Genomic DNA, 13,331 nt, shown 5'->3' with positions numbered 1-13,331 from the left:
AGGTCATTATTGTTAGTGATTTTTCTGTTGTGCGAATGTGACAGATAAAGCATGATTGAAGTTTTGTTTGTTTTTGTCCCTGTAATTTATCAGTGTAAAAAACTCTTAGTGATGACAGCCCTTTTCCCAGTGCAGACTTGTAGCTTTTTTGCATAAAGTTATATGCGTGATTTATTGCTGAAAAATACAAAAACAACAGTTCACAGGGTTCACTGTAGTTCTGTTTGTATTTTGAAATAGTGATATCTTATATTTATGTAACATTTTATAGCTTCACAAAATTTGTACTTTTGTATTTCATTATGTATTTCAACTGAGTATTATGGCAACCCTAAAAAGAAAGTTAGGTTTTTTGTCCCCATTTTAAAGAACAGAAAATAGAAACTTAGAGAGATTATGATTTGCTTACACAACTAACAATTCCTCTGATTCCTTACCCAATGCTCTATCCACTATGCAATGGGGAAAAGCCATATTTTTTGAATTTTTTAGATCTTAAATAAAGTGGCTGCATACAGTGGCTGTTTCACAATTAGAAAGAGAATTCTTAATCTTACATTTTTCTGGTTTTCACTTACGTAAATGAATAGAATTAATTTTAACTATACAATTATAGTTGTATATATATATGATGTATATATATATACAATATAGTAGAAGTAATTGTACATCTTATAGAATATCCTTAACATAGCAAACAGTATAGGCCCAAGATAGATGCAATTCTCCTTTTAGTAATTGATATATTATAGACCTTTTCAACCAATTTTAACTGGACTTGAATTCCTAAGTCTTATATCTTAATTCCTAGTTGTAAAACTTACAAAACTACCTTTCAGAAAACAGAAAACAACCAGGAGGTAACCTGTTAATCCCCTGTGGCCCAAGGAGAAAATACCAGGGGATCAATTGCTACTTATATCCTGTCTCTAACTGAGAAGTGCCATCTTACAAACTTGTCATCTCACTAAAGAAAGAATTAAAAAAAATGAAAAAAAAAACCTCTGACATATAAAAGAAGGGAAATAAATTTGATAGCCCTCAGTGTTACCTCTAGCTAGCTGTACCTGAGTTAGGTTCATATCTTCTCCAAATTTTTTTCTGAGCCCCCATTTTGTCTTTCCCGTTTCCTTCCCATTATTAATGCCAATGACAAACATTGTGGTTATACAACATGGACAATTTGCTTAAATTAAAATGGCATGCCCCCAAAAAGAACATGTATTAAATAGGAAACGTTCTCAATTCCCATTTACCCAAACAAAATACTCCCTAACTCCCAGGATGGATTCAGCCCTTTCCTGGCCTCATGCTGAAGTTATAATACCTGATACCTAATCTGAGGTTGCAGGAAATAGTGGGTTAACACCTTGCCTTATGATCATGCTGTTTGGGTTGCCATTCTACTGGCAAGTTTTCAATATTTTATATTTGGTATCCCTGGCATGGATGGAGTAAGACCTCCAAGAACTGGTGAGGCATGAACACAGAAAAATCTACAGTTTGGCATGAAGAAAAGTCTCAATTCTCTACCCCAATCCTGCCACATCAATGCCCAGAAGTTAGATTGCAGTGGGAGGAGAAAGGCTCAATGTCTGCAAACTGTAGTGGGATGAAGTATGGTGTAGGTCCTCTTAGCTAGAGGAACCTTTTTCTTGCTTTCTTTTCCCCTCTCCTTCAGGCTTTACATTCTTGCTTCTACATGTTTTCTTGTGCAAGTTCATTCTGGAAATTCAACTGCCTCATACCTCTCTGGGTTATGTAGACATGCTGCAGATCCTGGAGAAAAGAAGTTTGAAGATTCCCCCAATAAGCAAAACTCACCCAGCCCGTCTTAGGAATGTTGTCCAGAGGCAACCTACCGAGACATTGGGCCCTTACAAAAAACAGGGAATTGCCTGGATAAGAGGAAAAATTGTGATTATTGCTGCTACCAAGGTAGCTATGCTAGCCTTATATGCCTGAAATCTCAGAGACTGAGATGACCTCAATATGGTACATTGGGTCCCCTTCAGAATAGGATGTGATACCCTCCTGAGCAACCTAAAGAGAGTTAATCTACCACTATCATATCCCTTCCTATATGGATTAATGGGACAAGGGTTGCTGAGTCCTTTTCCCACCCCACCTGTTTCTCTAGGTACTAGCCTCAGCCTAAAGAGAAAGAAATATTACCTTTGGGCAGGTCCAGATAGACAAAGATTCCATTTCCATCAGAGACCAAGAAGATCTCATCATTCAAATAGAAGGAAGTACCTGGCTTCCTAAAATGGTCAAGCATCACAACCCAATTAAAGCCCCAGGGAGCTACTGGACATTGAGAACTTAAATCTCCTTACTCTTTCCAATGGCAGGGTTAACCCCTGCCCCCCCCTTGTGTCCTAAGTGACAAAACCCGAGTAGCTTTAGGACTGTCTTATCCAACTGCAACTAAAAATAGTACTATTCAATTATATATTTATTATATATATTATATATATATCAACTATAAAAAATAGTACAATTCAATTTAAAGGCAGATTTCTTCTGCCCTTAAAGCCTCAGGGATGGGCTGAAAACTCCTAGGACTCCCTATGGTCCAGTTCTACCCTCTAGAGTACAGTGAAGCTGCCAGAGACTCCCTTGCTGGGAGCTCATCCCACTCTAGATGATGGAGATTCTCTGCCTCTTTCCATTCCTACCACCAACCAAACCACGGATTCCATCCTCACCCTAGAGCAGTGGTTCCCAATGTGGGTGCTACTGCCCCCTGGTGGGTGCTGCAGAGATCCAGGAGGGCATTGATGGCCACAGGTGCATTTATCTTTCCTATTAATTGCTATTAAACTTTTTAAAAAATTAATTTCCAGGGGGCTAAGTAATATTTTTTCTGGAAAGCAAGTGGTAGGCCAAAAAAGTGTGGGAACCACTGCCCTAGAGTCTGATCAGATCCTTTCACTATAAGCCACTATTTTAATGGCAGCTCTAGCTCACACTTAGGGCACATTTAAAAGACTTGTTCCTTTTATCACCCCTATTCCTGAATAGAAAAAGGAATACTAAATCTAAAAACCCAATTTCAAAACAGCAAAGAGCTTTCAGCATCATAAAAGACTAGAAATGAAATTCTTTCAGATGTCCAAGTTGACACATCAATGGGCAGGATGGAAGAAGAGCCGTAAAAAACTTAAATTGGACAATAAATGTATTAAAGTAGAACTAGGCAGGATTTTACCTGGAGTAGGCTTTTCTGAAGTAAGAGGAAGCTCCTGAGCTAGCACCAGATATTCTACCTAGCATGATTCTAGGAGTAGGCAACATGAAGAATAGAATCTTAACCTTAAGGGATTTCTTGAAGGACAACCATTGAGTCTTCTGCTTCTTCCTCAAAGGCTCAAACAATGTTTAATGGTTTAAGAGATACACATGGACCAAAAGAATTTTTTTTCATACTAAATTTGGAGTATAAAGTCTAATCCTGACTTGTTTATTACATTAATGGCAATTTATCCATTGGAAATGGAAATAGCTCTAGTAAATAACAGCTTAGCATATTCTTTTCATTTAAAGTTGAGACATAATAGTTTCAATTATATTTGAGACTTTATTTCACTTGGGGGACTTGCTTCAAGGAGCCCAATTTGTTGTTTGCTTCTGGCAGGTAGAGAGCAGATTTGGAGAAAAAGAAGGCTATGAAACTTGGTGGAAATTTACCAGTTCTTTTTCAAGTCACACTTAAGGAACATGTAAATATCCATGATCTGGAAGCATTTGGGGAAGTAGAAGTAGATTGCTTGTATTATCACTCTTGATTTCACCTTTTCAGTTTTCCTGGCACAGTGATCCTGAGATAAACCAGGAACCCTGAAAAAGATTGTAACTGGCAATAACATTGTGATTCACAGAAAATGAAGCTTCCTTATGCAAGCATAATGGAGATGGCTTACATATATATCAGAATCATCTTGGAAACAGCCAGATTCCAAGATCTTTATCAGAGGTACTCAGATCACTGGAGGCTGCAGAAGTGAGAGAAAGGAGAAAGATCTTTCTGTTTATTTTACATAAGTTAGGAATATGATTCATCACTGAACCAGGGTTATTAGGAAGGGACTCATCTGTAGGTCATACCTCATCCTGTTACGATGGGCCAGGCAAGTGGCACAGTAGATAGAATGTTGCACCCAGAGTCAGGGAGACCTGAATTCAAATTTAACTTGACATTTATTAGTGATGTGATCTTGGTCAAGTCACTTAACCTCTGCATGATTTAGTTTCATCAACTGTACCTCTATCCCAGAGTTGTTAGGAAGATTAAAAAATGACATTTGTGAACTACTTTGCAAATTTTAAGGTGCTACATAAATGAATTATCAGCACCACCACCACTATCACCGTCATCATTATCTCTTGACAATTCCATAATTGATCTCATTTTACCAGAGCTCTAAATCTAGGGATAGTTTGTACATTTCTTCAATAGTTAATATTATTTCATTATCTTTAAACTGCTCTGAGAGTCCCCATCTAGTTCAGCAAATATGACTTAACAAACTAGATAAATCTTCTTTCCCAATTGTACTAATTTCTCTATATATTTTAGATTATTTAGTTTCCTAGGATTGTATAGATATTAAAATTATTGAAAATACAATTTAATAGTAATGAAGTTAATAATAAGACAAAGGTAATTTACAATATTTTAGCTAAAAAACTTATTTCCAATCCTCACTGCAATATTGGGCAAATGATTTATTTTCTGAAAACAATGTCACGCTATTTAATTCACTCAGGTTAATAAAGTCTCTTCATAAATACTCTTCATTCTTTTCACAAGATAAAGTTTCAGAAATAAGGAAAGCATCTCCAGTCCTTCTTCTCTGTCTTCTTTCTCACTGTTTCTCCAGACCTGACTGGAAAATGGTGTCTTTAATTTCTCTTAAGTCCTCATTCTTAATTTTCTTTTTCAAGACTAATTCTTCATAAAATTGTCTTTATTACAGTTCTCCATAAAATAACAGTAAAAACAATTCTTTAAAAAATTTCTTGGTTTCAAAGTTTTTCATAGATCAGAGTTAAATTCAGATATACTCTTCATAATTCTTAAGAAAGAAGCTTCTCCTAGAAGGGCAGTCATAGTTTAATTTTATTAGTCTCTCTTTTCAAAGTCACAACAGCAGTGTCTATAGTCTCAGTAGAAAAGGCTTTTGAAGCAGTCATTACATTAATATAATCAAAGTAGTGCAGATTGTTATCTTTAGGACAGTTTCTTCTTCAGAGACACAAAGAGCAAGACTAAAGATTAGACACAGATGGCTGCTGGACTTTTGAAAACCAGACTTCATTTCATTCTAGACATCTGAGCAGAAATTCCTAAAGATCAAACTTTTTTCAGAGAGAAATTGAATCTCCCCCACGGAGCACAAAGGCAGGATTTTCCAACATCTCAAATAGAGATGAAATTCCTACCATAAGTAGTTCTGAAGGAATTGGTTTGTCTCAAAGATCATTAAGGTGAGGGGAGCCTTCCTTGTTATATTAAGAAGGGAAACAAATAAGCAGTTGTTCTCTTCTGTAACTTCTAGAATGTCATTTACTTTTTTAAAATGAAGAGAAAGCTAAGATTCTTTGAATCTAAAATATTAGAAAATACTTATGTTGCTTTGACTCCCATAGTCTCATAAGCATAATTTCATTTTCTGAAGTTCCAATAAAAGGACACCTGAGGTTTCTTGGGGTTTTAGATTTCTTAGGCTAAGATGGGGTTTGTCAACTATTGGTCAAAGTCAGAGGTCTGAGACAGATATAGAAAATTTTAGCCAATAGTCTGAAAGCAGAGTTCAGGATCCTTGTTATCCTCCTCTTTTGATCATAGGTATACACCCTGAGTTCTCTCAGGTTCACTAGACCAGGAAGCCTGAAAGAGTGATGTGAATAGCTTGTTAAGTCTCTCCTCAAAGTGTTCAAAACATGGAGGTTCAATTTATACATTCCTATGGATTTTCATGGGCTTTCCTTTCTCCAAGTCTTTAGTCTTTATCAGAAGCAGACAACAAATTAAATTCCTTTAACGAAGTGTAAAAGAGACAAGGGGGAAAAAGTTTCCTTTTAGAAGATTCTGGTGAAAGAAAAGATAATTTCTATAAGATACCTATTATATATTAATTAACCTCATTTCTAAGGAAAAGGAATATATTGGGATGTTCTTTATTATGATTGTTTCAGTATCCCTTGAAGGTACAATTTTTATTCTTATTAGCCTAAAAGAATAACATTTTGGTGATTGTAATATTGGCAGGCAGACTAGACTGCTTCCTAGTTCTAACTGGAATAATGTGCTAAGAAGTATCCCAGATATTCTTACGTACCTTCTACTATGAACCAGATTTGATGTGAAAGAATTAAAAAAGCAGCATTTCTAGACACTGAAGGTATTTGTGTTAAACTGTAAGAAGGCTTTCTCCCTGTTCGTCTCTTCCTGACTACCACCTAAATTTCAATACATTCACTGAAGAGATTCTAGCACATAGGTTCCCTTTCGAAGCGCAGGTTCAAATTGGAATTTCAGATCAATCTCAAGAAGACAGAGGCCACAAGAAAGCATTTAACATGGGCTGACATTAGAACATGAGACAAATAAATGAGTTTAAAGAAAATAGATGATATAAAGTATCAGATAATTTTATGGGAGAAATTAATTTTTAAAATCTCATTACAAATATTGACTGCCTTAAAAATCACTATTTTTTTTCAAGTCCTGCCAATTTGAAACTCTATTGCTTTTCTCTGAAGCATGGCAAGTAAATTTGATATGTTCATATAATATTTTCACTTAGGAAAAGTAGGAACGTGTTAGCTTTGCTTTTTTGTATTTAACTTGTCTATTTTGTGTTGTTGATTACTCCAATCAGATGATATTTAAGGGAGCTTTTTTTCCTCCCTAACTCATTGACTAGATATTTTTGAGAATTTTAGGTAGACAAAACTTACAATGTAGAAGGTCACTATGATGTTTTTCCTTTTTAATTTCTTTGAATTGCAGTATTTAAATGCACACACACACATAAATTCTGGAAAAACTGTAGGATTAAGTTAAATCGATAGTCAGTTCAGGTATTTAAACAAACACAAAATATAAAAAAAATGAACAGGGAAATTTAAATTTCTAAATTTTAGCTGCTAATTTACTCAAATAGCAATGAAAGATTTCAAGGCACTTAAATGTTTACATGATGAATTTTTCATGCATTGATTTGAAAATCACTTTTATTTGATTTGTGTTATATGCATATGTTCCATTCAGAAATGCATAGCCACATATTTCTTATTTAAGAATTTCCAGAAGAAATCTTTGTAAAATGTAAAATTACACAAACTTTAGATTATTCATTAAAGTTGTTATATCTCACACACACCATTAAAATACTGTACTTGAAATCAGTGGATTTTTCAGTACCATCACTTTTAAAAAACCCCTTACCTTCTGTCTTAGAATCAATACCAAGTATGGGTTGCAAGGCAGAAGAGTGATAAGGGCTAGGCAAGTGGGATTATGTGACTGGCCCAGTGGTCTCAAAGTGAGAACATGACTCAGGCCAGATTTGAACCTAGAACTTCCTATCTCCAGGCCTGGCTCTCTATCCCCTGAGCCACCTAGTTACACCTCAATAGTGTCACTTTAGAAATAAATATCATTTGTGTCAAATTATTTAGGAATTAAAGAAAGATAAAAAAACACAATTTAAAATAAGGAAAAACTAAAGGAAAAATTAAGGAACCTAAATTAAGGTAAAAAAAATTTTAATTCTATTATAGATGTTGCATATACATATAATAAAGTATGAAGGTGAGCCAAAGTCATAGATTAAAAAAAATAAAATTGAAAAGCAAACTTAGGCAGTAACAGAAGTGGAATTTTAAACATTATTAAATTTGCTCAACTTCATATGATATCTACATCTATATCTATATCTATATATTTGTAAATGGGCATTTTATTTTCCTTCAAGATAAGTAGGAATATGTTAGCTTTACCTTTAGTTTTTAACTTCCTCTATTTTGTGTTATAATTACTCTAATCAGATAATAACTGATGGCTTGGACCTTGACTTGAGACTTGAGCAAATGCCCAATAAAGCTCCTATTTCATTCTGCCTCCCCATCCTAAAACATATTTTGAAGAAAAAGCAAGAAATCTTAACATTAGATTAATTGGGCTCTCCAAAGGTATTTAAAAAGAAAAAACTTAGATCTTATCATTGACAGTCCAATAATTAAAGAAGACTTTCCTGACTGTATAAGATCATCACTATACAAGAGAAGAAGATGCACAGAACACCAGCAAGGAGAAATTCCAACTAAGTTTCATGGACACATAATTATAAAATGATTTATAATTTATAAAATTAGACAAAGAAAAATTCTTCAAATGTTGAAGAAGAAAAGGAAATTCACAGTTAAACAAGTACTAGAATAATATTGGACTTAAAAAAAAGAAAAATGTCACAGTTGGTCAAAAATACACAAAGGTAAAATATTTAATACTGTTAGAAATGGTATTTGGTTCCCTACAGTCCTCAGCCAGCCATCTGTGTTTAGCAAATCAGGACCACAAATCTTGTGATTTTTATTCCCTTGGAGTCATTTACCAGAGTTTATGGTGATTTGGATTTTCAAAGAAGACTAAACAGGTGGCTAGTCAGCTGCTGAATTGTTTCTACTGACCCTCATTTTAAAGTCTTATCCCTTCCCTCCACTGGATGAAATATTCCCATAAAGTTTTTCTGCCTCTCCTGGAAATCATAGTCTCTTCTTTTGTCACCTTCCTCCTTTCTAGCTGGTTCGTGATAATGCAGATCTGCGCTGTGAGCTTCCTAAGCTGGAGAAAAGACTTCGGGCTACGGCGGAGAGAGTCAAGGCACTGGAGAGTGCATTGAAGGAAGCCAAGGAGAATGCCATGCGTGACCGCAAGAGGTACCAACAGGAGGTTGATCGCATAAAAGAGGCTGTGAGAGCTAAGAACATGGCAAGAAGGGCACATTCTGCTCAGATTGGTACGTATTCACAAAAGTCCGGAATCTTCCTTTGCACTTAATGAAAGACGAAATCATCAAACAGAAAAGCAAACAGTCCTGATGCTTTGTCTTATCTTCTCCATGTAAAGTGTCTGTCATTATTCTTTAATAGAGATGTTTCTAAAAAGCTGCGTGTCAGTGGATTCATTCTTTAAATATAGTAGGGGAGGAGCTTATTCCTTAATAGCAACCTAGAGGGATTCATAGAAGAATCCTTCTAAAAAGTAGATGATCACCCCTTTGATTTTGTAATCTGCATTTTTCATATAACTGTTTTGCTCACAAGTGTGGAGTTTTATATAGAATTCTTTGAAACCACTGCTAAATCAGAGCTCGTCTGGGATGTGGGATGAAGCTATTGGGGCTAAAGATACTAACATACTCCCTTTTCCAGTCTCCAGTTAGTGATGTTGGAATATTTTTTTCAATGGACATGTTTCTGTGCCTACCCTACAGCACAGTAAAAGTGCTGTGCCAGGCATTGACCCATGTCCTGAAACCTATATTCTAGGAGCTTGGGTAATAATGGTGAGAGTAATAGGGAGGGAATGTTCCCTGTCAAAACTCTTTCTTTTTAAATTTTTTTTCATTCTTTCAAAAAATCTGTTTCTGTCCTTTGTTTTTACATTATCTTCATTTCCTTTTCTCTTCCTTTACTCAGAGGGACCATTTCTTACAACAAAAACTTTTTTTAAAAGGATAGGAGAGAGAACATAGTTTAACAAAATTAGCCAACATATCAACTGAGTCCAACAAGTATATATAATATTCAAAATCAATAGTTGGCATAACACTTCTCTGGGACCAAGCATGGTCCTTCATAAATACCTCAAGTTGAGATTTGTGTGTGTGTGTGTGTGTGTGTGTGTGTGTGTGTGTGTGTTTGTGTAGCACTCTCCCTGGGATACTCCCCCAAATTACACTCACAATAGGGGGTTGGGTCTCTAAGTAGTAACTGATTCTTCAGACTCTAGGGATATCTTGTGGGTCTGTATTACTCCTTGCAAGCCTCTCACCATTGAGCTTATCTTTACTAATTAGCCAGTGGATAGCTAACTCAAATGAAAGCTGAAAGGTATTTATTAAAAGTTGCACAGTTAGAACAATAGCTACAACACTTTCCCTCAGAAACATGCATTGTCTGGGAGAAGAGTGAACACAAACTTGGAGTATAGTGATATAATGGCACATATAAGAAACATATGTGGCCAGGGGCAACTCTTGCCTCTGTAATTACAGGACCCTGATAACCTTTCTCTCCTTTTAGAGTTATCACGCCACTTTCCTGTAGATAAAGCATCTTTGCGGGTTGGGATTGTTCATCTGAGTTCCAGGTTCTGTTCTTTATAGCTTGATATGATTGCTAGAACAAGTTCTTACTGGAAACTGTGGTCATCTTTCCTCTCTGCTTCCAGTGGCCATTGCCCTTTAAACTATTTTTTCCTTATAGTCACTAATTTTTTGTGTCAGTGTCTGACTGGAGAGGTATGTTTCTTCTCCCTCTGCAATAATCAAATGATGACTGTATTATTGTCTCCTACTGGGTCCATAGCTCTGGTATGAAGAATTGACTGATGGCAGTGAGATGGGCAGTGAGAGGAGAAGAAAAATCCAATTACCCCTTGAAGCTACCCTCTGGGTTAGATGTAGGAAATACTCAACAAAGCTCTTCTTGGTCTGGACTGACTGAAGAGCTAGTGAGCTCAGCTTTTTAAGGGGCCATCAGGAGACAGCCAATTTTCAGTCAATGGCACTGCCCCTTTCAGTTCATTTAAACTTTGACACTTCGTAAAATGATAGAGGCCACAGGCACATTTTTACAGTTAACTTAGAACTTATCTGTACTTTATTATCTATACTTTATTTTCTGTGACCACATACTGGGCTTTCTGGAGGGAAGGGAGTTTTTAGAAACCAATTCTTCTTCCTTTACCTTTGTTTTTTGTTCTTTCTTTTTACATTGTTATAATCATTGTGCATAATTGGCTTTTTGGTTCTTATATCACTCTGCAACAGTTCATATAATTCTTCTAGTGTTTCTCTGTATATTTAATAGTGCTTCCCAAGGTGAAATAACATTCTTACTTTTATGTACCACATTTTGTTTAGTTTATACTTTATTTCCAGTTTTTTTTGTTCTTGTTGTTTTTGCTAACAGAAAAGGGATGCTATAATTATTTAGTGTATATAGAACCTTTCTATATTTGGCCTCTTTGGACTATTTTCCTAACCATGGAATTTTTGGGTTAAATGATATGGATATTTTAGTCACTTTCTAAGCATAATTTAAAATTATTTTCCAAAATGGTTAATTCATAGCCCCAGAAGCCATGCATTAGTGGGACTGTCTTTCCATAAATCCCATATATATTTTTTCTTAAAGAAAGTCTTTTGTATAGATCATAATGTAATATAATATTCTGTGTTTATTAATTCTAGGTGATATTCCTTTCTTGTAAAACATTGCTATCTTTTGCCTTTATAGAGCAGATATTTCCCACGTACCTACTTATTCCAGAATGAACCCTTACTTTTTATAAAGCAAAACATTAAGCAAAATGTCTGATATAGAAAGCTTTATAACTAGGTATTTCTTCATAAACCCATGTTATAAACAAATGGCTTCATTTTTACTTTTAAAATATACAGTTTTAAAGTAATATCAGTATTTTAATGGAAAAATCTGTAGTTTTTTTATTTGAGATATTCTTCTTCTGATTTGTGTAACTCTTGAAAAAATAAGTCCATTTATTCTTAAAGTCCCTTTATCTTTTACATTCTATAAGATATACCTGTTTCACATGATATATGAAGTGCCCCAAAACACATGAACATTTTGGCAAGACAGGCAACCTAACTTTGTTATTTAGAAAATAAGACACTGGTGGTTGCTAAGTATTAAGATTGTCATTGAAACTCATATTTTCATTTTAACATTCATCAAAAATGGCAGCTTGAGTTTGTTAAAATATTTTGACCATGTGTCTTTTTCCTTTTCCTTTTCACTTTGTTTTTGTTTTTTGATATAGCCAAGCCAATCCGTCCAGGCCATTACCCTGCATCCTCTCCAACAGCTGTACATGCCATCCGAGGAGGAGGAGGAGGCGGATCATCAAACTCTGCCTACTACCAGAAATAAACAAAAAGTAAGTCTTGATAGGAGTGATGGTTACCTCTATGGAAGCTATTCTGGACAGGTTCACTGACACAACTCTGGGTTAAATGCTTTAGATAGATCTAATCCATTTTTCAAGGGTCTGTATCTCTAACAGAAGATCTAGAATGAAGCCACCTCATTCCCTGACTTTTCTCTGGAGATCACATCTGCTTTAGGCAAGTCTTGAATATCCCATGCTATCAGAATCCCTACGCTCACTTTCATCAACTTCTAAATCCTATGAATCTTCTGAAATCTGGGAATTATCAGGCTGAGACTTGCAGCCTGAGAATGCAGGATTCTGCAGTAAAAGAATATTGCATGTTAGACTGATTTGATGAAGGACTTGGGTGGCTGCCTGATGTACCCAAGATCCAAGTGTGAAATAAAAAGCTCAGTGATGGAAGGGAGTATTTTAGGTTAAATGAATGTACATTTTGTATAAACAAGTCTTTTTTCCCCCTTCAAGGTGATGGTATATATACTTCTTAATCTTGTAAACCCTGTGCTTTAATCATCACTCTTACTTTGAATTCTTTTTCTTAAGTAAAGGAGAGTAAAAATCTTTCCTCTTGTAATAAAAACTGAGAAAAGATGTTGTCAATATGGTAGAGAAGATAAGAAAACTAAGGGCTCTAGCAACACTATTATCTAGATAAGTTCTGATTTTTCAGTGGATGAGTCCTTGCTTGCCATGTGAATGTGGAAGTGAGCTGAAAAATTACAATCCTTGGTATTTATATGTTCTTACTGAGGAATGCTTAAAAAGAAACAAACTTTCAGGGTAAGAAGAAAATATAATCAAGAGATAAAAAGGTACAGTACTGCCTTTGGGAGAATTCTTTCTTATCTTCCCCTTTTTGCAAAAAGGCAAGGGCGAGAACACATATCAGAGTTGAAGCATATCAAATGGAATTGGATAAAATCGCTAATGTGTGAAGTAATATTGCTAAACCTTTGGTCACTTCTAGAAGGTTTAATACAAACAATGTGCAGAGAAGCTGCCTTTTGCCATGGAACAGGGCATAGGATAGTTAAAATGGGAATGAAAATCAATGCTTTTGTGGATAGCTTTCCCCCACTAGCTGCTGCTCTTCCCTAGTAGTTGGTATGGGAAACAA

The 13,331-nt window shown here is 35.4% G+C and overlaps 1 protein-coding gene across 2 annotated transcripts in view; it reads left to right on the top strand.

Annotated features, from left to right (window-relative positions):
* Window positions 1-12,192, top strand: part of KIF5C (kinesin family member 5C) — a 199,651-nt gene extending 187,459 nt beyond the window's left edge. For both annotated transcript variants that reach the window (XM_044669882.1, XM_044669884.1), the window contains exons 24-25: window positions 8,816-9,032; window positions 12,083-12,192. In XM_044669882.1, coding sequence (XP_044525817.1) covers window positions 8,816-9,032; window positions 12,083-12,192 — 327 coding nt within the window. The remainder of the gene's footprint in view (window positions 1-8,815; window positions 9,033-12,082) is intronic.
* The last annotated feature ends 1,139 nt before the right edge of the window (window positions 12,193-13,331 follow it).

The sequence above is a fragment of the Gracilinanus agilis genome, chromosome 3 (assembly GCF_016433145.1).
Source record: "Gracilinanus agilis isolate LMUSP501 chromosome 3, AgileGrace, whole genome shotgun sequence".
In the NCBI taxonomy this organism is placed as follows: Eukaryota; Metazoa; Chordata; class Mammalia; order Didelphimorphia; family Didelphidae; genus Gracilinanus; species Gracilinanus agilis.
This window is presented reverse-complemented; position numbering and strand designations above follow the sequence as displayed.